The sequence below is a fragment of the Calidris pugnax genome, unplaced genomic scaffold (genome assembly GCF_001431845.1).
Source record: "Calidris pugnax isolate Ruff unplaced genomic scaffold, ASM143184v1 scaffold44, whole genome shotgun sequence".
Lineage (NCBI taxonomy): Eukaryota > Metazoa > Chordata > Aves > Charadriiformes > Scolopacidae > Calidris > Calidris pugnax.
The window spans coordinates 44,553,240-44,581,087 of NW_015094506.1; the positions used below are offsets into that span (position 1 = coordinate 44,553,240).

Here is a 27,848-nt window from a genome sequence, read left to right on the forward strand (position 1 = left end):
ATAAATATGTTTCATTTCACCTTTAGGTGTATGCATCAAGTTAAATATTTAAGAGAATAGTAGATTAAAAAATCACCAAGTTTTAAGTTTCTCTGTGTGGGATGGCCTCCTCGACTGTCACCTTTATGCTGGGAATTCAAATTACGGAAATTAGCTTAGTTCTGTGTGATTTAAGAGCGTAAAATAAAGAATACTGTTAAGGAGACTCTCATGCTTCTAGGTGAGGAATTTGTTTTACCTTTTAAACATCATCACTGCGTTTGTATTTAAGAAAACTTGTGTTTCTTTTGTTTGCTCAGTCTGGAAAAATAGCCTGAAAATTGTCATTTTTGCATGATCTGTGTGGGAATTCACTTATATGAAAGATAGTAAACTTTTTGGCAAAATCACCTCTTCAGGCAGTGTAGGGGAAGAACTGAGTAAGTAAAATGTTTAGTTTTGTGGCCTCCAATGAAACCGGGGCTGAAAGCTTTGAGAATTTAGTTTTTTAAATAAATATTTTTTCCTCTGTGTTTGCTTTAGTAAGGAGGGATATATCACTTATATATTAATTGGTAGTCACAAAACATCCAATTTTGGAGTTGTTGGGTAAGTAAAAAGCAGCAATCAGTGTTGGCCATTTCTTGATGCAGATAGGAGCCGGAAATGTTAAAATAATGTTGGAATTGATTGTCTCAATCCTTTTTGCTGCCAAATGGTGAAGGTAACATTTGTTAGTGTCACAAATATGCTGTGGTGGTAGTTCAGTTAGGAAAAGTTAGTTATTGCAAACTTTATTCTGAAAAGGGCTGACTAAGCTAGTAATTCTATTGGGAAATTTTATTTTTAGGTTCATGAAATTGTATTAAAAATACATTTAAATAATCTAGTATTTTTAATACTTTTAAAGGGACCGCTGTTAAGATGCCTAATCTTAAAATCTCTTTTCTCCTTGTTTCCAGAACTTGTATGTCATTCAAACACATCTGTGCAAATTAATTATTTTTGTGTTTGTTTAAAAATATTAATATTGTTAGCAAACTACTTCATTGTCATGGTGAGTTTAGTGGAGCACACAGACACCTCCTGTGTGCTTGTGGTAAAGGCCTGGGACCACATATGTAAGGGGTATGTTTTTCTTAGCACCAAAGACTTATTTTGTTTATGAATAGTAGGGATTGAATCTTAAAAAAAAAAAAGAAAAATCAAATGTTCATTTTCATAATTCTATACACTGCCAGGCTTCACAGATGCCTGGTTTTGTAAACATTTGATTGAACAAAAATAATGAATAATGGTACTAAGTACTTCATTTTAGTCTGGTCTGAAGATACTGTGTCAGTTGCATCAAAATTTTTGTATCTGTGAAAGGGGATTAAGGAACTGTAAATCTTTAGTACAGAAAATACAACTTAAAGATTTTTCTTTGGTTTTGCAGCGTTCCTGTTCCAGTAGTCAGTCTAGAGAAAATTCCTAACCTAGTGAAGGCAGATGGTGCCAATGTTAAAATGAATTCTGCAACCACTACCACCGTCACCTCCTCCTCAGCCTCTTCATCCACTGTACCTGCTCCAACCCTGGTTAAAGCTGGTTTGACATCCAAGTCAGTGCCACCCTCACCAGAAAAGATTCTGAACGGCAAAGGAATTATAGCCCCATCAATAGACAAGAAACACCAAAATGGCACTAAAAGCAGTAACAAGCCTTACAAAAGACTTTCAGGTAAGTGATGTTGCAGTTCATCTTTTGAGGTGGTCTGTCTTTCTTCATTAATATTCCTATAGCTCAGAAATAATGTACTAATAAAATGCTGTAGCCTGGTTCTGGTTTGATTTTTTTTTTAATTTTTTTTTTTTACTGTAAGATGCCAGTTTGCATATATGAATAAGAAAGCTTTCACACTCTTAGCATGTGTAAAATATTTTTGAAGTACACATTCTGTTTAGCTTGAAATTAGTGTTTAATGCGCTTCTTTACTGGTCAACAGGCCAAATATAAATTTTTAAGGAAGCAAATTCATTAAAACAGAAAGGCAGACGGCTTTCTCAAGCCTTCTGTAATGTAATTTGGGTCTGTTTGCAACAAAAGAAAACGGGCCTTGGTTGGGTGACTTCAGTCATGATCAGGTTGAACACTTGAGGTTTAAGAATTTGGATTATCCATCAAGCCATGATTTTTTTAAAGGATCTTCTTTCTTGGTTTTCAATACTAGAAAATTCTAAGAAGATATTGTTCACATGACATTTTTAGGGTGGGGATCTCAGTCTCTCTCAGGAGGAGGGGACGGTGGGGTTGAGGGAGTGCCATTAAATGAGGAGATGCCCTGGCTGGCTTTAGGCACTGAGGATGTAGGCCCCTGTGCCAACCTGACACCAAAGCACAGACACCCCAACATGGGAGGGCGGAGGTTCCCTTAGAAAGGTTGCCACCCGTTGGGAGGAAGAATTCTTTTCCATGGAGCTCCCCGGAGGTGCCAGATGCCAGCTGTTGGGCAGCGAATAGAGAATTTGCCCCCTAAAGCTTGAAAACATATTTTTGTTCTGAATGAAAGAGAGCATTTTGAGGGATTTTTTTTGGTTTTGTTTTTTTTAAACAAAAGTAACTGACTCAAGTCTACGGCTTCAGAAGCTGTGCAGGGTCTATTCATCAGCTGGCAGCGCTTTGTGATTTGGTCAGGAGCTTCTTGTGTGTACTGAAAGGCTAATTTTGCTAATGGCAGCATGATCCGCATTAGATCCTCAGTTTGGCAGGAAGTTAGTTCACATGATTTCTAAATGTGCGCTAGTTATGAACCAAGTATAAGTTGTACAAGATAAATGCTTTCATTTCCAGTTAATGAGTGTGCCCTAATTTTTGACTGCATATCAGGTTTATTTTTTTTCATTTTTCTCAGCTTTGGCAGTTCGCCGATGGTACTGCTACCTTGGCGTGGTGCCAGAGCAGTGCGAGGTGTTTGCTGGGGCTGTGTGGGGTGTGGAACAACGCCGCTGCCTTACAGGGTTCCCTACGCCGATCGCTTTCTTAACTAGGGGCATATAAGAAAACAGAACCGTTGTTCATTGTAGTGTTTCACAAAATGAAAAAATATCAAGAGAAAGTAGCTGATTAGGCTTTTAAACCGTACGTTTAATTTGCTGAGATCCAATTTGTTATTCTAATAAAAGCTCTCTCTATTTTCCAATTAATTTAAAATATTGGTTTCTTTTAAACCATTATTTCCTTTAATGGTTTAGATGCTTAATTTAGCGAATCAATTCTGAATTCCTACTTGGATAGTTGAAACTGATACTTTTTGAGATACTTGTTTTCCTCACATCACCACCTACCACCACAGGGCTGTAGGTGATACTTGTACCTTTATTTTCTGAGTGAAATTGCTGAATTTTTTTGTAAAGGAGAATCATTTCTGTAGGGCCTTTCTTCAGCTTGCTTGCTTTTTCTGTGGAGGTGGCTCCATCGCTGTTCTGTCTCTGAGCTGTCGCTCGCAGTGTCTTCTGAGCTGGGGAACATTTCACTGGTGGAAATTTCCAAACAGGCTGGGACTCTGCAGAGGACTGTTAGAGCACTCCAATAGGCATTTACTCTTACATGGTTAACAAATCCACAGAATTTATACCTTTTTTTTTTTTTTTTTAAAGCTGTTCTGTCATTATCAGATTTAGAATCTGTTCAGTCTTGTTTCTTCTGCCTCATGTATTGATGCAGGAATTTAGCGATGATGCAAATAGGAGAAGTCCTGAGAGCGCCGTAGATGAATGGCCTGCAGATTGTGTGTCACTATGATGGATTCCTCTCCATTATTATACAGAACTGTGAAAGGCTGAGAAAAAGATCATGGAAGGTCAATGAGATGATTATTTTAGATATCCCATAAATTTCATTCATTCCACATTAAAAGAATGAGACAGTGGCTGGGCGATTTAGGTTTCCCTCAGTCTGCTGCTGTGGAACTGTGCAGCTGTTAATTTTTGAAGCTCCTTAATAGGTCTGGCTGGTTTACATCTGTTTTCTCTCCTTTTTAGCAACCTCCACTCTCTCTCGTACCCTTTCGCTGACTGTGGCTGAAATTTGGTTTTTTTCTTTGCTGAGAGCCGGTGGTTGTTTGGGTGATGAATGAACCTGCCCTCTTTTCAGGCGTGCTGTCAGTGGTGAGAGAGAGGAAGCAGCTCGTGGAGCCACAAAAGACAGTGTGTAGCTGCCCAGCATAAGTGGATCAGTGTTCCCTAGTAGCAAACTAGAAAAAAAGAAGCTTTTTTCCTAAGTCTTCCTTAGTTGCGATTCTTTCTGGGGTGAATCTAAAGAATGCAGATGCCCAGTTTAAACCAAGTGTATCTGTGGTGTTGCAATCAGGAGTTTGAGGGAGTTCAGCTTTGACCCTTCCCCTTCCTTCAGCGAGGTTATACTGAACCCCCTTACTCTGGCCATCAAACATGAAGTGGAATCTGTTCTGGAAAATCAGCCTTCCCAAGCCGTGCCCGTGCACAGCAGCCAGGGGTGTCTCCTGCTGCACAGTTCCTGATGCAGAGGTAGCTGGAAGCTGCATTTCTTTATTGATAAGAAGGTGATGAACTTCACTTAATGCGTTGCCCAAAGCAGGCAGGGCTGTAGCTGGCAATGAGATGTTCGTGACTTCTCTGGAAGAGTCACCCAGCCTTCAGCTGAGAGAAGTGGTTCCCTCTTTGTTTGGTATTTTCTGTTTCTCAGGGAAAGCATGTTATTTTATTGCTCGGTAGATGGTGGAGGCTTCCGCTACATACATACACACACACACACACACATATATATATATATTCTGACTATAATTCACTACATTGATTTTACCTCTGTATGATTTCCTAAAAACTGGCTTTGCTGTAATCAGTCCTGCAAGTGCCCAGGTCTTGGCTGGGACACTCTTACTGCCAATTTGCAGCTTGGATGCTCCCAAAGGGACCACTTTGGATTTTTGGAAGGAGGTTTCCATATTGGCTGAAACCAACTTGCCTGGTGACTTTCAGAACACATTCCACAGCCTTATGATTATCCTCAGGACTTTTTTATTTGAAAGTATATTTATTAGTGCATATAGTCTATTTAGCTTATTATTTTTTTTTATTTGTGTTAAAGGGTTTTAGGTGGATGATTCAGAAAACTGCAATAAGGACATCATACGCTCAAAAAACAGGAGTAATTAAATCCTTTAGCACATGAGCATGCATTTTCATCTGTTAGCTAGAAAAAAATGTTTATAATAGTTATACACAGATACTTCACCGTTTCTGTCATGCTATAAAGAAACTACTACTTGTGACAGATTTCAGTCCCGTTATAGATTTCACACAAAAAAAAATAGTTCTATTTTTTCCAAGCTCGCTTCTTGCTGATAGGTTAATAACATAACCATTTATTTAATGTTTGCTTTATTATTTTTAAGTCCATATAGCAGAATACATAAAACTGCTAGTAATTGTGGTATCTGGATGATAGTTCTCCTCTAATATAGGCGACTTGTCTCACTTTTCTTCTTCCAGCTGTTCTGCTTCCTGTGACTCTGCCATAACGTTGTAACTTAGCTGCAATTTGCTGTCTGCATCTTAACTCCCATTTGTTTGCTTAGAAAGAATTCTTAGATCCTCAGATTAAATGTTGTATTTCAGTCCAGGATATTTATTATATCTGAATGTAACACCACTGTATAGTTAAAATAGGCTTTAGCAAATAGTTTATATTCCACTAACAAAAGCAAACCAGTCTGCCGATTAAAATATATGATGTCAAAGCATATAAAGATAATGGTAGATTTTTTTGGTGGCATAAACTAAGAAGTGTATGTCCTTAGTTTTTTTACAGCTCTGTAGTGCAAACCCTAAAATTATATTAACATAACCTAAAGGAGGTGATGCTATCTGTGGCATATAAATACTAAAATATTAATGAAAATGAAATATGCAAATACAGCATATTAAATATTAATGCACTTTTAACGTTAATCATAAGTAGAACTCATGTAAATGCCTTTTTTTTTCATAATGTCTGCAAATTTTAAACTCCAAGCCTCCCTTCACTTAGGGAAATAAGAACGAGCATACATGTCATTTTTACACAGACTTAGGGGACAGATTTAGATACATTTTGTTTTTAAAATGCCACTAGCAATCTTGCGTTAACTTTTGAGACACATGGGTTGTTTTTCAGAGTTTCTGAGTATGTCAAAGAAATGTCGTTCAAAGCTATTTGTGCTTGTGCTTGTACTTGTGCTGTTTGGTCTGTGTGGCTCTTAGCCCAGCTCGCGAGGTGGATCTGCACGTGCTGCATTTCAGGGCCCCGGAGGCAGTGGGTGTTAGAGAAGGGGCTGAACTCGCAGGCGTTTGGCTTGGTCCTGTGTTCTGGCCTCTGCAAACAGACTTACTTCTAGGAACTCTGTGTCTGAAGTCCTGCTCTAAATAGTTTGAAATCTGTAAGGATAAAAAATTGGATGTGGCACTATGACGGGGTGCTGGGGGTGGGTTGTGTGGTTCAGATTAAGCCTGGCTGAATTAAGTTCTATCAGGCAAAAATTATAGCTACTCTGGTTAAAATTTCTATAATAATCTTTTTTTTTGTTTTTCTCCTTCTTCTATCTACCTCCCCCCTTCAAACAGAAAGAGAATTTGACCCAAATAAACACTGTGGAGTACTGGATCCTGAAACAAAGAAACCTTGCACAAGATCGCTCACCTGCAAGGTATTTTTCTTAGAAGATAAAATATCAGATGCTTTGTTATAGTTTAAATCCTACCACAGTAGTTTGAGAGGTCATACCTGCTCCTGTCTTACAGACAATGGGTATGGTATTCAGGCGCTGTCTTCAGGTAATTCTTTTGAGTAATTCTGTTTCTTTGAATCAGAGCATCTGCATTATTCCACTGGTATTTCTAAAAGGATATTTTTTTTCTTGTCATTTTATTATGCAAAAAGCATTAATGTTTCGTATAGAAGCACAAGCATTATTTTAAATGCTCCTTTTTTGGTCCATGTGTGCAGCAATGTTGAAATATATAGTCAGTTTTTAGTAAAAAATTAACATGATTTTGTATAATAAATTACTCGGAGGCTGCCCTTGTGATAGTAATAAATCTCATGTCAAAATGAGATTTTACAGCAGCGTAAGACATTTGTAATGAACATTTGTATGTGTATGTGCTGCCTGTCTGTAGAGACGATGAGTTAAATTCACTTTAAAATGTATTCACAATTTTCAATCCAATGAAATCAGTTTTTCATTGTAAGTTAAGAATATGATGATGTTACTTCTTAATATTTTAAAATTATTGGAATTGTATTTTCTGTCTGGAAAAGGTAAGTCGATAGACTCTATTATATGAAAATGGTTGCAAAAAGTAATCTTAGCCTTGATGTTGGCATTTCTTAAGAATGACTTCATAAATTATTGAAGATAATATGGAGTAACAGCTTTATTTCCATAACTGTGGCTAAAGTTGTTTGAAGTAGATTTTATCTTTTAGAGTTGTGGTGTATCGGAAGTATAGAGGACTCATAAACAATGTCATGCACACACAAATGCTTTTTAACCACCCTATTTTTAGACTCATTCACTTAATCATCGACGAGCAGTTCCAGGCCGTAAAAAACAGTTTGACATCCTTCTAGCTGAACACAAAGCTCGATCCAGGGAAAAAGAAGTTGCAAAAGACAAAGAGCATCCACCATCTGCAAGGGAAAGCTATCAGAGCCAGCCCGCACCAGCACAAGACTCTCTGTCAGGATCCTCAGTGAACTCTGGGCAAGAATCTAAAGTCACATCTCCTGCAAAATCTAGACCACCAAATTCTGTACTTCCAAGGTAAGCAATTCTCCGGCGTGCGCTGTTGCATTCTGAAGGTGCTGTAGGAGGTTGTAGCCTTCATACAGCTTATTTTATAAGCATCCGGTATTTCTTTAGGCTATTGCATGCTAAAACCTACCAATTTAAGAGTTTCTCTTAGCAATAGAAGGTGGACTACATTTATATTAACCTCAGTCTGTCCATGGTAGCCTGTCATCTGACTGGGAATGGGGTGAGGAGTTGTGTCCACCCTCTGATCAGAATCTTAGACTAACTGCAGTTTTTTGTCAAAATGGTCAGTAATAATTAAGAAAGCTTACATTTGAGTCATTCTGACACTTTTGGGACTAAAAGTCTATTGCCATGAATCAGGGTGGGTACCAGTGGTGAAATTCTGCATGCGTATGTAGAATTTTTCTCTGCAAATACTTCACCAATTACATTAATGGAATGTCTTGCAAAAAAGCTGTAATTCAGTGTAAATGACATTGTAAACAGCTAGTTCTTCAAACTATTAATTAGAAACTGTCCTTAGCACATCTTTCCTCATTTTGAAGATTTTCCTTGTTAAGGACAAACACGGTTTTCTGACAGACAATGCAAACTCTAGACATCCCTTTAGAAAAACTAGTGTGATGTATTGGACCTACTGCATTCTACTCTCTGGTAATTCTGTCCTCTGGTAAACTTCCCCTATGTTTTCTTTCATTGGCTGGGGTTTCTTTGGTAGTACTTTTGGCTGGAGTAGATAGAGCTGAACTAGTTGGGTTTGTTCATATTTATTTTGTTTCATTTTTCCTTTCTTTGCAGAGGCCTCGGTCAGGATTGAGTGCCCATTTGGGGGCTTTTGTGTTAAGATAGTCCCTATTTCAGAGATGTTGTGTTTGCTATCTCAAGTCTTACAGAGACAGCCATTTCCTATGTTTTCTGTGTGTTCATCAAGCCATAATGAAATTATATTCATACAATGGCAGAGGTGGGTCTTACAGGGTTTGAGTAAAAGGACAATGAAAGAAAACCCGTAAATACATGAAGTGGTGAGAAGTTTGCATAATTCTTGTAAAAGGAGTGACCTTACACAGGCAGACGATCTTACAGGTGTTGCAGGCAAAGAACAGAACTGGAGTGTGATTCAGTGAGAGTCAGCTGAAGAAACCGCAAAGGTAGTGGTACGTGAGGAGGGGGATTTTAGCAGCTGTGTTTGTACAATCTACGCTTCTGTTCCTGCTGTGGTGCCCCTGTTCTGTCCTGTCGGATTTTGCAAGCACCGTGCCAGAGGAGAGCCTTGCTGCCTCTCGGCTGGGAGGCTGTGAGCCTGCAGCTCTGCTGGAGGAGGCTATGGGAGCGCTCCCTGCTCTGCTGAGGAGAAGCTGGCTGGTCCCGCTGAAGGTGCCTTGGCTTGACCTGCCAAGGAGTGCTGAGGAGCACTCCCACAATCTGTCCCTTGCAGCAGCAGCAGCTGCAGCGGTTATTTCTAGCCCATGGGTATCGTTGAGCAATCCCTGTTCTGTTCAGAAGAGGGCACCTGCCCACAGTCTCAGTGACTGCTGTGTCCTGACAGCGTACATTTATGAGTTTGAAGATCTTCATATTTTGCTCAATGTGTACATTCACATACATACTTGGTTGTAAAAACTGTAATTGAGAATCCTTTTTCACCCCCACTTCTAACCTGGTTTGTTTCCAAGCTACTTTTGAAAGACAAGGCACCATCGCGCCCTGTGGTGCAAAGGCTTTCCTGCTTTGTTTTACTGGATTTTAGACAAAGGTAAAGAAAACGTACAATGCTGTAAGAGTCCTCCCAGTTACCTCACGTAATAATCTAGCTGTAGAGCGTGTCAGCTGAACACTCTCAGTATATTTAGCACACTAATTTCAGTAGGATTTTGGTATGAAATAAAATTTCATAACTGGACCCTTGGGTTTAATGGAGTAGCAGAGTAATGATGCAACGTAAGAAGATTTGACACATCTGATTTTTTGTTTGCATTTTTAATATACTTTGCCTCTTTCAAGATCTTAAACTCAGCTTCACAGCAAATTTAAAATTTCAGGCAATACAGAGGTGCTTCTGCAAACTTTAACTTGATGATAACCCATGACATATTTCTGACAAGACCAGATGTCAGGTATTCTGTATCTTTTACTGTCCTTCTTTATATCATCTCTGTATAATTGACTTTGGCGCTTGACTCCTGCAGGTAGGTTTGCAGAGCCTTTGGACACTGATGATTTAAATGTGTGTTCTCCTCCTAGACCATCCTCTGCAAATAGCATAAACAGCAACAGTTCTTCAAACCACAGTGGGTACGTACCAGAACTGCCGCTGCCTTCCATGGGAGGAGATATAACGAGCAGATTGTCCAGTGATGAAGGAGAAGCGGAAGGAGCTGAAGAATCTGAGAAATTAGACTGTCATTTTTCTGGACACCATCCCAGACCTCTTGGGGTACGTGTCTGTCTCTGGCATGCCTTGCCATTATTCTTATGTAATTGGAGAGGGGAGAAAAAAGAAGTAATTTAGTAAAAATGTGAGGAACGAGGACTTTATGTTCTGAAAACTGTATTGTAAAGACAACAAATGTATTTGACAGAAACTGGTGTGAATGGAGGAGAAGACTGGTCAGTGGATGTGCTAAACATTGCTAGGCTGCAGGACAGGATGAGCAGCAGAAAATCAGAAGTTCCAGTTATAGATTTTCCTCTCAGTAGACTGCAGCTCATGTGTAATTCTGCTAAACTGAGAAAAGTTGCATTGTTCTAAATGTGATATAAACAGATAATCTCTTTGTTGTCATAGTTCTTACCAAACTGTACCTTGCAATTGGTTATAGTTCTGAAAATCATATGGCAACAAAGGCTATTACAGTGCTTCATGGACTTCTGTAGACTGCTTTGAAGCAGTAGTTAAATATCATTTATGTGAGTGTATGTGGACTTAGAAGCTACTTCTTCATTCATCTAAAAATGGGAAGTCTAGAGCATGAGAGACTTCATTGTAAGTATTAACAGCTGCCTCGTGGCATTATCTCTGCAGTGGGAATTTGTTTACACTGTGCAAACCAAGAAGCAATGGGAGAATTCTTGAACTTCTAAGCAGTTGGTTCTCATCAAAATTGAGCCAAGGAATAAAATTAATGAAGACTTCACTTATGTGTTTTCCATATGATATGCAGAATAAAACGAACACTGTGGTAGCTGTAGCATTGTCTGTATATTCCCTAGAGCACAGAAGAACTTGTTACTGTCAGACACCGCGAAAAAGTATGAGCTGAATGTAAAATGACTGTCAGATGAAATTCTGTGTTTGGTTCTTACACAGGCCGTAGATGTAAGACAGTAAGAATCATTATAGTCCATATGATACTATGATACGCGGTAACCTCCTGCTTCCTTGGGACCCTCTGTATTCATTCAGCTTCATTTTTGCTGGTTGCTTCTTTGCGAATTAAAAGCTAAAGGCTCACTGCACGTCCACACAATATGAAAAATAATTTACGTGCAGCCAGTTCTTGTGCAGGCATCATCAGTGGGGCACGGCTGTCAGTAGCCAGTTTGGCTAATCCAAACTTACTTCTCTGTTCTTTGAAATCCCAGCATCTCTCAACTGAAGCAGTTACTGACAGTGCGACTCTTCTTAGTCCACAACAAGGTGAACTCAGAAAAGATGGTGAAATCGCCTTTTGCACAGTTCATGCCAAATTGCTACATTTCAAAACGAAGTGGACTGTTTTCTTACATAGTCCCTCTCCCAGTTAGGTGGTACTAATGGACAGGGAAAAGGCAGTAGCTTCGTCAACTACCTCTTAGTGGTAACTGATGTGTATCACTGGGAGGTGAGGCTAGTTTATCAACTTAGGTGGTGGTTTTAATTAACCTGGTGAACCTTGTCATGAAACAGACTTAAGCTAAACAGTTACAGTCACCACTCACTGTCCATTAAGCTGAAAAGTACTTTAAACAGATAGTTTTCTATGGCATCGGTAGCTTCTGCCCTCAGCCAGAATTTGTGTGACTTGGTCCCTGCATGATGGAGAGTTGTCTTGGTTTCTGAGGATGCTTTATAAGGGGTTTCTCTCCCACAAATAGGTGTGGCCGCAGTTCTGTACGTAACATGAGATCAGTAAGACTGAACTGAAGAGAGGGTACATTCCTGATAGCACCATTTCAGTGTAGTAGGACTTGGCAGGAAGTTCTCCAGAGGAAGCGGTGCAAACACTCCTGAACTCTGCAGAATTCTCACAAAATTTACTACTCCTCTAGATGCTTTTCATACACTGTGAAGAGTGTACCCGGTGTTCTGTTGTAGTGCGGGTGCCATGGATGATAATTTATTTTTTTACTGAAATGTCACTGGTTTGTTTTTTAAGTAGATACTAAAGATGCTTCCATTGCACCTCTTTCTTCTGGAGTTGTATTTTCATTCCTGTTATACAATTACAAGATTTAATGTGCACGGAACGGCATAACTGTCATTCTGAGGCAGTAAGAGCATTATTGGCCAGAATTGCTTCCTTAACAGGACCTCAGCATTTATATTCTTTCCCTGTCACACACAGGTACCTGATAGTACACTGACTCATTAGTGAAGTATGAAGTTGAAGTATACTTTACACTAAACCAAAACATTACACATATCTTTCATATCATGCAAAAAGTATTTATGCTGCAGATAGTGAAAAACACGTTTTTAAAGGCATTTTATATGCCTGATACAAATAGCAAAGGTGTTCCTTGATCTATACATGATAATTATTTTATAATGTATAAATTATTATTGTTTTTATAAACAACATCGAAATACCTTTTCTTTCAGTTCTGTTCATACGGCAGTCGCTTAATGGGAAGAGGGTACTATGTCTTTGACAGAAGATGGGACCATTTTCGATTCGCACTAAACTCCATGGTAGAAAAACACTTGAACTCACAGATGTGGAAGTAAGTGGGATTTTTACACTTGGTGGGTAGTTTAACATTTTTAATTCTGTAAAACTTCTAAATAAAACACTCCATGGGAATTGTTTGTAAAATTACCTCTGTATTCAGTCATAGCAGTAATACGAGTACAGTTTTTCTCTTGGCCCCTGTATCAGCCATTCAGACCTTGCTCTGTAAGACTCGTGGTCTAAGATAAGGAGCTGAGTACACATTTCTCTGTGCGTAAGATGGAATATGATAGTTTTTTAGTCCATAGGGCCCTTACTGGCTTTGGGGTCTTAAAATTCTGATTATTACTCACTATTAAAGCACCTCTATCTCATGCACACGTTCCAAGCACTATAGACTTTCGCTACACAAATACATTAAAATAGTCTGCACTTATAAAAAAGATGCTAATTCTTTTTAAAGAATAAATATTTGAAAAGATCATGGCATCTGCAGATAGGGTTGATTTTTTGGGGGTATTCTGCTTCAGAACATGCATTCTTCCAATGTAATGACACTAAAGTGCAGTGTTTCATGTCACTGTTTATTATCAGGACTGTGTTATATTCATTGGATACCAGCCATTAGATAAACAAGGTTTGATTTTTTTATTTAAATCTACTTTTGAAACACTAAAGCTTGGCTTGTCTGACTAACCTGGTAACTTGATGATAACGGTGCTACTGTGCTGGGAGACATAATTTGGAAATGGTTGGGTTTGCCGTAAAAGGGCCAGTTCTGTGTCTGTTCAGAGACAGATCACGCTTGATCTGCAAAGGGTTCCTCTCCCCTACTTCGTAAATTTGGCTGTTAACTAGTGTCTGTCTCCTTCCACAAATGAAACTAATTTGGTTTCTTTAAATAGGAAGATTAAAACTTGTTATCTATTGGCTTTGTTTCTCAGGAGAAGAGACACTTGGGCATCTGTGAAAACATGTCACTAGTACCACTACTATCATGAAAACCAAAAATAACCTCTACAGTAGTTTTATGATAGAAGAAATAAACAGGCCTCATCCTGCTCCCACTAAATCCAATTGTAAATGTTTTCCCAAATTCTAGCTATTTATGTAATCTCTAATGTTTTAATGAATTCCACCGTACTTACTTTTCTGTATAACACAGGAAGCTCACAGTGCTTAACCCCTATTGTATTCTTCTGTTGTCCCCAACCCTCCTCTGGACTGACCTTTTCCTGTCTTCCCCAGGCAGGGGTATGCCTAAAGTTGTTATTTTATAATGGGGGTTAATGCAGCTCTGTGGCTGTGGCTGAAGGTACAGGGATGCAAGGCCATATTTTGAGAACGATAATAACATTTACAAAGTACTTTTTATCCTTAGTTCTCAAACTACTTCACAAAGGTGGGTAAGAATTATTGGCCCTTCTTTAAAAATAAATTGAGGAATGGATCTGATAAGCAGCTGTGTTCACACAGCAAGTCACAGGCAGTAGGACTTCCTCATTTCTGGCGGCACGGACTGTATGTAATCCCTTATGTAATTGTGCCATAAACAGTGTTCCGTCTGACGGTCTCCATAGGAAGAATACCAGGAGAGAACACTTGTAATTAGGATTTGATTTATGATAGAACAGCACACCCAGTGCTGCTCTTTTATCATACTTCTTTGAGGGCGAAAGTAAGCCTTTAAAAACCGAAAAGGTGTCAGTAGTGAGGATAACAAGGGCAGAGTTACAGTGACGTGCAGGTTCTTAACAAAGAGAAATAGGATTAAACTGTGAATTAAATTTTAGTCTAAATAATGAGAAAAGCTCACATGATGATTTTCCAAGACACATTATGGAAGTCTGGTTCTTTGTTAACACTGGACTAGATAAAATAATAGAAGGTGGTGGCTGAATAAAAAGGAATTTGAATACAGTCTACTAATTTGAGAGGTAATATTAAATTTTATTCTTAGAATAGTATTCAACTAGGTATAAAGCTTATCAAGGATTGTTTAATATTTTGTCAATTTTTCGATATCAGTGAAATTAATAAGTTACCTCGTTAATTCTGTCTAACGAGCTCTCAAATGAGCTCTTGGGAATACCACTGCCCTGGGAAAGGGATGAGCTTTTCTCTTTAAGCCCCGTGATTAAGTGCTTCACAACCCCCCACACTGGCTCCTTCGCTGCCCTCATCCAATGTAACCTGTGAGCTTAGGTTGATACTGACACTGTTCCACAGCTTGAACTTTCAAGCAAAACATATGCAATGAATGAAACATGGTGACTAGAATGTTTATAGATCCCACCTTTAGGCATTTTGTTTGCAATTTTAATTGTTTGGTAAAATAGGAGAGGAAAAAAGGAGATTAAATTTATAACACAGTGATTGAATTGTAACACTATGTAGTTAATTGCTCCATGGAGCACTTGTATATGAAGGTGGAGCTCAGCTCTGGTTTAACCGAGTTACAGAGTTTAGGGCTTATGTGGTGTGACAGAATTTTATAGGGGAAATTAGAGTGGGTAGTTCTTTACGTAATCGTCCTCCGCTTGGTCTCCATTGCCTTCACAGATTTAATGTGCCTCATTCCAAAATTAATTTTTTAGGAAAATGTGCTTCCATCATCCAGCTTTTCTGAATCTCTACAAAATTAAAACACATGTGGTTTGGGTTTTGTTGTTTGTCTTAGGTCCCAAAGAACCTCATAATGGAATTGCAAGTTTAAAAAGAGAGAAAAAAATCAGAAGTAAATGCATTTTTAAGATTTTATAGAATGCAGAGCTGATTTTGAACTGTGAATATTAAAATATATGTGATCGCTAGAGTAGGAATCAAAATTAGAATGAACTAGGTTTGCCTTTTTTAGTAAGTTGGTCCTTCCCAGAAATCATTTCCTAGCTGCATCTACATTGTACAGATGGAATTTTTTATAGGTCTAAAATGGTTTTGGTTTTCTGTTGTTGTTTTTTTTCCCTCTGTTTAGGAAAATCCCTCCTGCGGCAGATAGTCCCATGCCTTCTCCAGCAGCACACGTCTCCACTCCTTTTCCAGCATCGGTCTTACAGCCCTTCAGCAACCCCAGCGCGGTGTATATTCCTTCAACACCTATCAGTTCAAGAATCACTTCTTCTTCTTACATAATGACATCAGCCATGTTATCCAATGCAGCCTTTGTGACAACGTCAGAAACGAATTCCATAATGTCACACACTACAGCTTTTCCTCACGTGGCTGCAAGCTTAAGTATCATGGACTCAACTTTCAAGGCGCCATCAGCTGTGTCACCAGTGCCAGCAGTCATCCCCTCCCCATCCCACAAGCCATCCAAAACAAAAACCAGCAAATCCTCAAAAGTGAAAGACCTGTCATCTCGGAGTGATGAGTCTTCGAGTAATAAAAAGAAAAAGCCGCAGTCGTCGTCGTCATCGTCGTCGTCATCGTCATCCTCATTATCTTTGCAGACATCTTCCTCGTCTTCATTTTCAGGGTCCCACAAAAAGAACTGTGTCCTGAACCCCAGTTCCACGTTGAACTCCTATCAGGCTACATCTTCCTATAACAGTATGTCTGTGCACAATACAAATAACGGAACAAGCCCACTCAGTGCCAAATCGGAGCCCTCAGGACGGACTTCATTATCAAGTAGTTCAACAGACTCAGTGAAACACATGAGCATGGTAGTAAGCAGTATTGACTCTTCTAATCTCTCTGTATCTTCTCTTGTGCACCACTCAGGGGACCACTCCCTGGGAGCACATAATGCAGTGTCTTCTCTACCCCTTTCTTTTGACAAATCAGAAGGAAAAAAACGTAAAAACTCTAGTTCTAGTAGCAAAGCCTGTAAAATCACTAAAATGCCTGGTATGAATAGTGTTCATAGAAAGAGCACTGCCAACCTTATTTCTGCGGTGCCAGATCCTACAAGCAGCTCCATCTCTCGGCAGGTAAGGGACTCTTCCAGTTATTTTTATGCAGGTCATGTCTGACTTACTTGAAATATTTCATGCATTCTGAAAATAGTATGTTTGCTTCAGCTTGTTTTTCATCACACAACTTACTTTCTAGGTTTATACAGAAACGTATTTGTATTTGTTTTGTACCAATCATAGAAAGATGTTTTGAGAGTTAAATATATATATATCTACTTTCTTAAAATATTTTTATGAATTTTTTTTATTCAATTAATAAAGTAGCCATTTGTATCTCTGAAAGTACAATTGAATGTCCCAAATGGATAAATAATTCTTAGAAATCAATTTTTTATCTTAGTTCTCATCTCTCTGAAATAAATTGTATCATTAAAACAGGAAGATAAGAGTCAGCATTTCTGTTTGTTTCTTTTCCCAAACTTGTTGCTGATTCGTTTCTTAATGTTATGCAAGTCTCCTACTTTCTCTCACATAAAACACTTACATCTACCTTTCCATCTGACCTCAGATGCAGTTTCCTGTTTGAAACTGGAAAAACTAAGAAATTGAGATCTTAACCAGATGACCTTTAATGGACGTTTGGTTATCTTTTTCAGTGTGCATGTGTTCAGAATGTTGGAGTCAGTGCAACAGATGGGGTTACACACTCTTACTGCATTGTCACCAGCAATAGAGCTTTGACTTCTCTTTCAGTGATGCTATGTATAAGGACAAAAGTATATGTGAATTAACATTTGGTGGAAAAACTGCCAATATGATCTTTATCGTGATCTACTGTTTCATGCTGCTACTGTGTCCAGGAAACAAAGCTTCGCCCTAGTATCAGGAAGACAAAACCACAGAAAATATAATACCTCAGAAAATCCAGAGAAGATAGCTTAGGCATTTTTTTTTTTTGTTTCTTTGTGAAACTTTCATTTCCTAAGGGTATTGTGCATAAAATGGAGTTTGGAAATGAAGAGGGTAAGATTTTGGGCAAAGAAATCCGTAGGTAATAGCAGACAGAAATGGGAGTGGGAGAAAGGAATAAATGAATTCTAAAACTGGTAGAGCTGGCAGAATGAAGGTGTGAAAGAGATGGGTTAGCAGGTGTATTTTCTCTTTCCTATTTCCAGCAGAGGTACAACTGAGATGAGTTGTTTGGCTTTTGCCAGGTAGTGACATTGTCTTTCTATTTAAGTCTTTTAAATGTGTCCTGAAATCAGAACTAATCTTTTGATTCACTGAAGTCAATGGAGGGTGCTGTAAATTCTGTATTCTGCCACACATCTGATTTTTGACATATGTGCGTGCCCAAACTGATTAAATTGCCGTAAGATATATGATCTTAAATGGACAGAAAGTAAGTACAGGTTGTTACTTTGGTACAAACATCAGTAGTAGGAAATGGATTGTATCATCTTTTCACAGTACCTAGACTGTACCTGTGGCTAGTGCAGTCTGAGGAAGTCTGATAGATACATGCAGGAGGTTCCGAGTTCAAATTCTAACTCCCCAAGTGATTAAATCTGTTCCTGTGGGACATTCCTGTCCCAGCTTGTGATGTATGTCAGCATGTTGCATGGTAATGGAAGTAAATAAACTACAAGGAATCAATCAGAAGTATTTTCTGAATATTTGTAAATATGTAATTCATGCTAATATTTTTTCCTTAAGTAAAAGATTAAATATATGTAATGAGTGTAACGATATACAGATTTTTAAACATGATGGTTTTTTATACATGTGCAGGTGCATACACATATATATGTAAACATGCATATATGTGTGTATATGTAAAAGTCGGTCCCACTTTCTTCTTACAATGCTCGTCTTTGGAGCTACACGAGTAATCAAAAATAGGAGGTCAGGTGGAGCTGAGTGTGTTTCAGATGTCTGTCTGGCAGCTCAGTGTCTTTGACGAGGATACTGAATTGTATGCAATACAAATTAGACATTTCCTATTGTTTACTTGTGCTATAAATAAATGAAATTTGTACCCACTTAAGCATATGGGTCAAATAATATTACGTACTCTACGTGTGAATATTAAAGCTCTGGAGAACACGATACTTGAAAAATCACTTTTAAGCTGTGCAGTTTTGACTTTCTGTGTTCTAGGAATGTAGTCACAGTAAAAAGTCCTGGAAAAATAAATCAGCGTTACTTAAAATCTTGCTCCTGTTCCCGATGTAACAGGGCAAATTAAATTAAGAGACTGAGAACACAGGAAAAAGATGAAGTGACTGGTGATAGGCTCAGGTATTTTTTTTTCTAATTTAATTCAAGTCTGGCCCGGATAGATAGTAAGTGAAAGTGTTAACCGTTGCGTTTTGAAGTATACTTTATTTTAAAAGAGAATAAATTTAAAAAAAGAGTGTATGAGTCTTGGGCTCACCCTAATCCTTTTGAAATGCTGTTCCCATCATTAAAGACTGGGAATCTTTCTTTCCTATTTTCGCTGAGTGCTGTAACTGTTCTGTCTGTCTGAATTCCGGGTCTGTCCCGGAGCGCTGCCCTTCCCGCCCTGGAGCAGGACAGGCTGGGAAGGAGCTGGAAGCTGAGAGCAGGGCTGCAGGCTGTGTGCTCCCTGCTTTGGCCTGTCTAGAGTCAGCTGTTAGTTGGAGGAGCACTGAAAGCCTGAAGAGGCATCACATTTCCTCTCATGCTTCTAGGATCTCAGCAAGTCGATTTCCTAGTGCTATTTTTCCATTTAAAAGATGGAGATGTGTCTTACTATGGAAGGCTTTTATGAATGTTCTAATGGTGGATGTAGAGGAGAAAAGTTTGCAGGTGTGTCACGATGTTCTGAATGGCTGGGAAAAATTTTACAAAATTGTGTGGTGTTAGTCAAGATTCATGTATTGGCTAAAAGCACGTTACTACCTAGAGAAGAGCTGTGGCAGGTAAAACAACAAGCTGAAAGGAACGGGACAGGCAGAGGCCTACCCTTTTAATCTCTGTGCACCATGGGAGCTGCCTTCAGAATTAGCTGTAAATAAAAACTTGAAACATTTCCTCTGGACAGAATGTGAGCAGAGAGAACACTGTTCTAAACAGACACTGTATGAGAAAGGGCAGATGTGGAGAGGGAGACAAAGGCTACCTTTTACTATCTGTGAAACGGCAAAATAACGAGTGATGTTGCAGAAGGGAAGGAGCAAAGTGATGCTGGTGAGATGCCCACCAGCCAGTGCCACGATCCCATCTGTTCAGTAAGAAACTTGCAACTGCATTTCTCACTGTTTAGAAGACAGGTGCTTCCTACCTCTCTATCAAATGATTAAAGTTGATGTTACTTGATGTCCATTGACCTTGTGAATAACTATTCAAACTCTAGCCATCTGCCATTTGTCAGCAGGTGCCCGTGGTTCATTTTTATCAGCCTTGTAACCCCTCAGGAACTACTTCTTTGACTCAACAGCTGTCTCCCCTTTTGTATCGCAATAGAAATATCTACACTATGTTTATGGGTCGTTGTAGGAAAACCTAAGACAGACTGCTCTTGCAGAGTGCTGTAATCTCTCAGGCATGGAAATATACAGATAGAATATTGCAATATTTTAACTACATACTTCTAAAATGTATGTATGTGTGCTATCAATTTGCACTTAGTCCCAAAGAAATTTTCTGATGCAGTAAACTGATACAATTGCATATTTAAACCTCTGGAGTTTGATTCTTCTGGTTAATATTTGCTTTATTGAGCAATAATAAATGAAGACTCTATATGGAAGAAAATGGAATAACTCAGGGCATGCTCTGGTGCTTGGCCACTTGCTTTAAACTCCCCGGGAGTGGGGAGGGTCCCCTGGGGAGGAGTCTGTGACCCTGAGCACTCCCTGCCCTCTCAGTTGCTGACCAGTTGGACTGTCTCCCCTAAATAGAGAAACTGGTGTTTCAGTCTAGAGAGGTGGGGCTTTAGAATCATAGATTTACAATCTGTGTTCCATGGGTAACTGTTTCTTATGTTGTTTTCTGACCTGCAGTAGTGTTCATGTGCCTTTTAAGAGTTTATTTAAAGTATGCAAGCTCTGAGAGATAATTATGATTCTATCTGGTACCTTCTGCAATAGCAAAATACCTGTGTTCCAAATGCAAAGCAATTAGTGCCACTTTACAGGGAAGGGAAGGCCATTACCAGCATCTGCATTCTACTGACAAATATGCCTCTCAATACTGCTCAATTAATGTCTTTCAGATTGGAAAAAATAGCAGTGTAGCTTTGTCACAATCCAGTCCTTCGAGTACATCAAACCCAGTACACAACAGACAAGTAAGTTGCTTTTAAAAAAAGTGTACTTAAGTAGCCTGTAAGCAGTTCTGAAATATTTTATATTGTAAAACCTTAAAATACAGTTCTTTATAGAAGCTGTCTTTTGGTGAACTAATACTAGATTTCTCTTCTCACTTAATATCTTTTCCCCTCTGAGATTTATGAATAGCAACTTTTCTGCTTGTTTTTCACCACCTGTAATAATCCTCAGGTTGGTTTATGTGCCGCTGGCTGGCTGTTGCTGTGGTGATAGAACTCAGCAGCAGCAGCAGCTGTCTGCGTAGGATCAGCTACGCTCCTCTGGTTTTTCTGTCCAACTTCCTCTGCTGAGCGAGATGGCACAGCACAGTCCCCAAACTGGCATGAGGGGACAGCATTTAAAAGTAGGCCAGAAATGAAAGCAGCAAAGGCAGGACAGAAAAAGGACAGAGAAGACAGGGCACTTGCTATTCAGAGAAACTGATCTGAAAGCATAACTAAGCTAAGCATCATCTGAGTTCCTCTTAGATGGTGAGAAATCCTTAGCGCTCCCACCATAACTGTTTATCACACAGAAAAGTACAATAAATTCTGTAACTCAGTTTTTTTGTGAGGACAGGTGCTTGACCTGTCATCCAGCCCTCATCTGTCTGGAGGACTGATAGACTAGCTTATTTTTATAATATGGCCTCTACTGTTTGACTTTCCAAGTTGAGTGGTTTATCAAGAATTCATCATCGAGATCCTTGGTCCAAAAAGGTTTCCCACCTCAGCAAGGTGTAGTTACGAGTGAACAAAAATTCCAGAGGATTTTTCTGTAAAACCAGTCAATATTTTAGAATTCTGTTACATATTTTGGCTAAATTATACAGGAGTAGTTACTCCAAATAGCTGTGCTTCTTAGTTTCTGCTGTGTCGACACAGCAAAAGAATAGTAATGATTGTAGTAATGATAGCCCGTAACTGTATCCCCATTAAAAATATCACTCACATCTTGAGATGAATTGCCAAACAGTAATTTATTTTTTCTCTTGGTGCTGAATACAAAACAGTATACGTATGGAAGAACTACTCTGAAGGGAAAAAAGTGGAAAGTTTCTTCATACTCCTAGGGAGTGGCATTTTCCTGTGTGAGACTGTCATCCAACTGCCAGTTGTAAACATGGGCTGAAGCTGGTCTGAAGTGCAAAACTGTTTTTGCTTTAACAGCCTGCTCCTGTGTTAGTATAAACTACACGCTACCCGAGGAGCAGAGCTTGTTGGGATCTGTTGCCTAGATCCCATGGGGAAAACCTAGCAGAACAAAACATTAATTTTGTGGCAGCCTCATGTAAACAGAGGCTATTGCTGAGTTTTTCAGCTGCCAGTTTCCATAACTTTATCAAAAATAGAAGTGTTTGCTTGTTTTAAACCCCACAAACACTTAGAAACGTTAGAAATACGTTTCTGTCAGTTTGGTCATATCGTTAGAAATACGTTTCTGTCAGTTTGGTCAGTTTCTGTCAGTTGCATATGGAGCTCAGAATACAAATACAAAAGAAATCAAGATGTATTAAGTTTTATTAAACTTTTTTTTAAAACTTGTACTACAGAATTTTAGTATTTAGAACCATGACTAATGATTACCTATCTAATAAATGCTTCTCACTGTCAAAATAAATCTGAGCTGCTTTGTTGATAGTTTTCATCTCCAATCTAGCAACTGTAGTCTCTAAAGAAAATTTTAGTCTTAAACTTTGCTATAATATTTCTTTATAAAGGTGTTTTTAATTGGATAACAAAAAGTGGGTCTGCAAGTATGTGCTGTGTCAGTAAAGGTATTACAGGGGGAGCCTGAGCTCTCTTGTTTTTAACATTAGGGGTGTTATAACCTTGCTAATGAGGGAGCCCAAGTGAAGCAGGGTCTGTAGGCAGAGACAATCTCTGCTATACACTGGCATTTATAGTTGGAAAAACCAGGCAAGTTTTCACAAATACAAGTCAGAAGAACAGACTTTGAGCAATGCAGAGGAGATTGTTAGTTTCTCAAGAGAAGGGAGAGGGCTCCTTAACTCAATGTGGGGGTGAGAGACTGGGTGAGAATGAGGCGTTTGGGAATTGCAGCGGGCTGTAAAACCAGCCTCCTTTGGACCTGTGATGGGCTGCGTGCAGGCCTGGTGAGAAAGCTGCAGCTTCCCTGCTCACCGTCCAAAGGGGTCTGGTCGGAGCTGAGAGGACATGTGGCACTGCTGTGAAAGTCACCCATAACTGGGTGTTTCTCATTATTGAGTTGTGACATAAAGGTGCCCCATGGTGGTTTTGATTTCACACAAGTAGTTTCTTTTGGTTATTTGCTACGTGTGCAGAAGCACACCGTGCTGTTGGGTACTCCTGGGGGGACTGGTGGCTGTGAGGACAACTGCTGTGGGCCTCTCTGCTCTCTGCCCTCGCATTAAGCTCAGTCAGGTTAAACTCAGACGAATTGTTCTCAATTCATGTTTAATTTGAATGTTGCTGCACCTGTTTCAGACCTGAACAGGGCTTGTATACGTAAAAGCCTGCCTGTTTTTCCAACTATTAATTGCTTTAATAAAAAAATAATATTTTCCCTACATAACCTACTTGGGTTTTAAGAAGCATTAATGAAATGGTAGTTCTACAGTCAAATTATTTATGCCTGTTAATACGAGTTATGTATTAAAAGCTTGTTTTCTCCAGATTTTATCCTTGTTCTAGGTTTATAACTAATCAAGTGTTTTTGTCTTCATAGTGCTTTTAGGTGCCTGAATGTGTTAACACTTCAAGACCTCAGTATGCGGTGGTTTTTAAATACTGAGTAACTAAATCATTTTATTAAGGGAAGGTGACAACGTGTATGCTGTGTGGGGATTCCTTGTGCATGAAAACATGCTGTGTAGAGGAAAAGAATCTTCAGAGTTGTCGTCTAATTGCTGCTCTTTATTTGTAATGATACACCAAGTTAATGAACATGAGATTCGCCAAAGCTTTCTAAAATCAGACAGTCCCAAAAGGAAATACGCTGTTTATTCAAAGCAGTTCCTTTTCTTAAAGGTCTAATGTAATCAGTAAATAGGGAGGGAATTTAGTTCAGGGACCAGAAATAAATTCCTCCTTTGAGTTCTCTCAGACGCAGATGTTATTAAATATTATATACTGAAAGACATTTTGTGATTTTTGAACCTGGCTCTGGTTTCTCTTTTAGAAGACATCAAACCGGACTGGTAGAATAAGGACTCTTCCATAACAAGGAAAAGGAACCAGCCTATAATCTCTAGCTCTCAGCAGCCCTACTCCACAGGGTTTTTCTTTTCTATGTCCTGCAGATGGATTTAACCTTTTATGAATTTGTGGTTTTAAAAAGAATTAAATTTACAGAAAACTGTAATAGTGATTTGTTTAGTTTTTCACTTGTATTTGCCACTGATCTGTGCGTTCTGCTTGGTTATGTTTCATGCCTTTTAAAGCTGTTAGCGTTGCAATGCTCCCTTTGTTTCCTTACCACAACACGGCGGACATTCCAAAAAAAAATCCAGATTATGATTTGAATTTATTTAAAGAATCTCCAAATTTTTTCATTAACTAAAAATTACAGTAATTCTGTATTTAAGCTTGTCCTATGGATAAAAATTGAGTGCATTTCTTAGTAATTTGCAAACAGCTGGGGCACTGCAACTTTAGGGACTAATCCTGATTGGTGCTCTGTACCTACAGCATTTAATAATTTCAGCGGGAATTCTGAGTGTTCAGCCTCTTCCAGGATCAGGCTCTTAAGGAATCTGTACTTCAATCAATGCATAGAGGATTTTTGCACCAAACTGTAATTAATGTTGTCAGGGGCTCAACACGTAAAATCCCCATATCGTGGTGGATTTCCAGACACTTAAGATCACAGCACTTGATAACTTCAGTAAACAGTTTGGGTTTGCAAGGACAGGAGTTGAGCAGATTGGCTTGCATTAATAGAATTGCACTGACAGTGTTTCTTATAGGATTACTGAATAATTTTTTAATAAAATATAGATTTTATAATCAGGAAGCCAATACTAGGTACTGGAACAATAGTACAGAGGAGTTAATTTTTATTTCTACAGTGTTAAAAGTGCACTTATATGCTGGTTTATTTACATCTTGGGGAAAGGCGAGAGACTGCAAATAGGGAGATTATTACTACTTTCTTTTTTAAAAAAAGAAGGCTTAAGGCAAATTTTAAGACTAAAAATGTTTAAGCAATTATAAACAAGGCTAGACCCTTTGAAAAAAGTTTAGAAATATTCTTAAAATAAATTTTTATAGTGTTAATTTTGTAATAATTTATGTTTTGCTATACTTCAGAGCTAACTGACCGGTATAGTTTCAGAAACATTATGAAACTTAGGAAAGTTTAAGCAATGTTTATATTTTTAAAATGTTCTTTGAATTATGTTTTTATTGTACATTTCTTCAGACTGAAAAATGTGTACATATCTTTGTTATTTTTGCACAATTTTTGTCTTGTTCAGTTTTAGGAGCAGTACTATGTTGATTTTTTTAATTTATTTTGAGTTATAAAACTGCAGGAGTTTAAAAATCTCAGTAACAAAGTCATCCTCTGTAATCAATGAACTGCTATTTCTAGTTGTTGAGGGAAAACAGTGGTTGTGAGATTCAGTGGTTGCTTCTGAGACATAATGCTAATCAACGACTGAAGGAGCAATTTTGTAGTTTTAGGAAGCTTTAGCTCTTTCCATGCATCTTTTAATTGGAAAGCTGGAATATGGAGCCTGTCCTTTGAATGCTGCTTAAATTTTTTTTTTTCAACTGGCTTACACCTGACAGCATTTCAGGAAAGTTAACCACCAAGTAAATTATCCCACAGTGTTCTTTCATCATCAAGGAATCATTATTTAATTATCTGTATCAAAAATTTCAGCCTGAAAAGTTAAATGGAAGTAAACATTTGAAAACAATGGATACGAACTGGACCAGCCTATAATGCATTATTAGTGTAGCATTCACTCGGTAGTTCTTTTTCTTCCCCATTTGCCTGAAAATCTTGTGATTTGTTTCCAGCAATAGAGGCTCAGAAGCTTTGGTTGTTACACATACGCAATGCATAGGCCCGTCAGCCATAAAAAGCGACTTGGATAACTTGTATGCCTTCTTTTGTATTGATGTAACAATTGTACATAGTGCTGATCGACCTTTGTAGAGAATAGTTTATACAGCATATTCTATTATTGCTGATTCTCAGTGAACTATTGTTTTAAAAAAAAGAAGAAAAAAAGAAATTTTTCTATTTACACCTTATATTTTGTTATGCTGTTGACCCATGGCACTTTAACAAAACTCTGTGGGTTTTGCATAGCTGGTCAGTCATGGGATATATTAAATAACTGTTGTTGCACAGAAATGAATTTGCACCTGCTATATTGTGCTTTCCTACTACAGATTTTAGAACCTTTTCCAGAAGACTTTTGAAGAAAGCATGTCCAATCATTCTAAGAAAAAAAAAAATGCCATACTTGTACAGCCAATTTCTTTTCTACAATCCATATTTTGTAACACTAAGTATTTTCATTCTTTGTCCTGCACCTTTATGTATTAGCAGTATCAAATAGAATTCATTCCATGCTTGTGATAATTGTAAGCAGAATAAATGTCTAAAGTAGGTGTAAATAGTAAATTCTATGGCTTACAGTTTAAAAAAGGAAAAACAGAACAAACATGTATCTGATTGATACTGCCATGGTTCAACACCGGGCCTGGAGATATTCTCTAGTGAGCGATTGTATTTTTTGTTTTTTGCTTTATTATTATTATTTTTTTTTTGTAACATGGCTTTGTAAATAAAATAATTTATATGTTTGTAAGAAACAGATGGGTTTTGTCATTATTTATCCCTGCAAAGAGAAAATGGTACGTATTGCAAGACTGCCCTTTTTCTTCCCAGAGGCTGAAACAGACTGTGGCAATAGCCAGCGCTGAGAATTGGACGGGTGGTTCAGAAGCTCTGCCCGGCTCTGTACCGGGCTGGATTGCTCTGGGATTATTTTTGGCATTCGCCTCTGAAATATTTCTGTATTTACATGTCAGGACGTGTGTGACGAACAGCTACTGAGGTTTTTGCACTGATAAATCATTTTTAAATCCCTTTGCTTGGCTGACTGCATTTTCTCATTCCTTATCAGTGTAAGAATTAACTTTGCTTGAGCTGTTAGATTTAAGAATTCTCACTTCAATGGGCAGTACAAATTTATAACCGGTCTTTTATCATTGTTAATACTAAGAATGCAACTTTTATCTAGGCGTTAAGATTCTTGTTCTGTGTAAAGCCTGTTCCAATTACAGATCAAATGAGACTTAAATTGTTCAGTGGCTTGTCAGCTCTGCAGAGAGGATTGCAGTTTTTTCTCTCCCAGCAAACCTCTTCTGCAAATCTGGGGAAGACGCACATTTTTATGCTGCGTTTATGAAGTATCTGGAAACTCAGTCTTATAGATACTGTAGGGAAGATGCTCCCAGTTACGGTATGATCTTTTTTAAAAGCAAGAAATTTGGACTGGAATCTGTGTTTTTGTACACGCACCCTCAGAAGAGGCAGAGGAGACAGCAAGCCAGCCTATGTCACAGGAAACAGTCATCAAAGGAGGGAAATTTTACCTTCTAGATAAACGGCTTTTTGTGGAATGGCTTACATGATCTGATGCATGTGAGAAAAGCAAATTCTGAACTTCCTCTTTACTGTCCAATTTGTGCAAGGTCTGAGCAGCTTATATTTTGAAAACTTTTTTTTTTTAATCTTGAATTTGTCTTCTCTAGTATAGAAAAACTGAAGTTTCACCTGATGGAATCGTCCCTGTGTATGGCTGAAGAGTGACATGGTGTTTGAAAGATGCTTTGCTGGTTTTAGCAGCCGTTAGAAATTAAAGCTACAGCCAAGAAAATGGAATATTGCAGCCAGAAGCTACTAGTTGCTTGCCATCATTGCCCACAGCCAGCAAAGGCCGAAGACCACTAAATTTATTTTCCAAATATGACTGAGTCAT

General features: G+C 38.4%; 1 protein-coding gene across 5 annotated transcripts in view; it reads left to right on the forward strand.

The window, feature by feature from the left end:
- Nucleotides 1-26,676, forward strand: part of ATXN7L1 (ataxin 7-like 1) — a 116,706-nt gene extending 90,030 nt beyond the window's left edge. For 4 of the 5 annotated variants that reach the window (XM_014963825.1, XM_014963827.1, XM_014963828.1 and 1 more), the window contains 8 exons: nucleotides 1,418-1,701; nucleotides 6,600-6,682; nucleotides 7,545-7,801; nucleotides 10,040-10,232; nucleotides 12,600-12,721; nucleotides 15,644-16,604; nucleotides 20,770-20,844; nucleotides 24,026-26,676. In XM_014963825.1, coding sequence (XP_014819311.1) covers nucleotides 1,418-1,701; nucleotides 6,600-6,682; nucleotides 7,545-7,801; nucleotides 10,040-10,232; nucleotides 12,600-12,721; nucleotides 15,644-16,604; nucleotides 20,770-20,844; nucleotides 24,026-24,067 — 2,017 coding nt within the window. In that variant the 3' untranslated portion in view covers nucleotides 24,068-26,676. Of the gene's footprint in view, nucleotides 1-1,417; nucleotides 1,702-6,599; nucleotides 6,683-7,544; nucleotides 7,802-10,039; nucleotides 10,233-12,599; nucleotides 12,722-15,643; nucleotides 16,605-20,769; nucleotides 20,845-23,572 lie in introns of all 5 variants that reach the window. The other variant, XM_014963826.1, reaches the window with a different exon arrangement.
- Nucleotides 26,677-27,848: the final 1,172 nt, after the last annotated feature.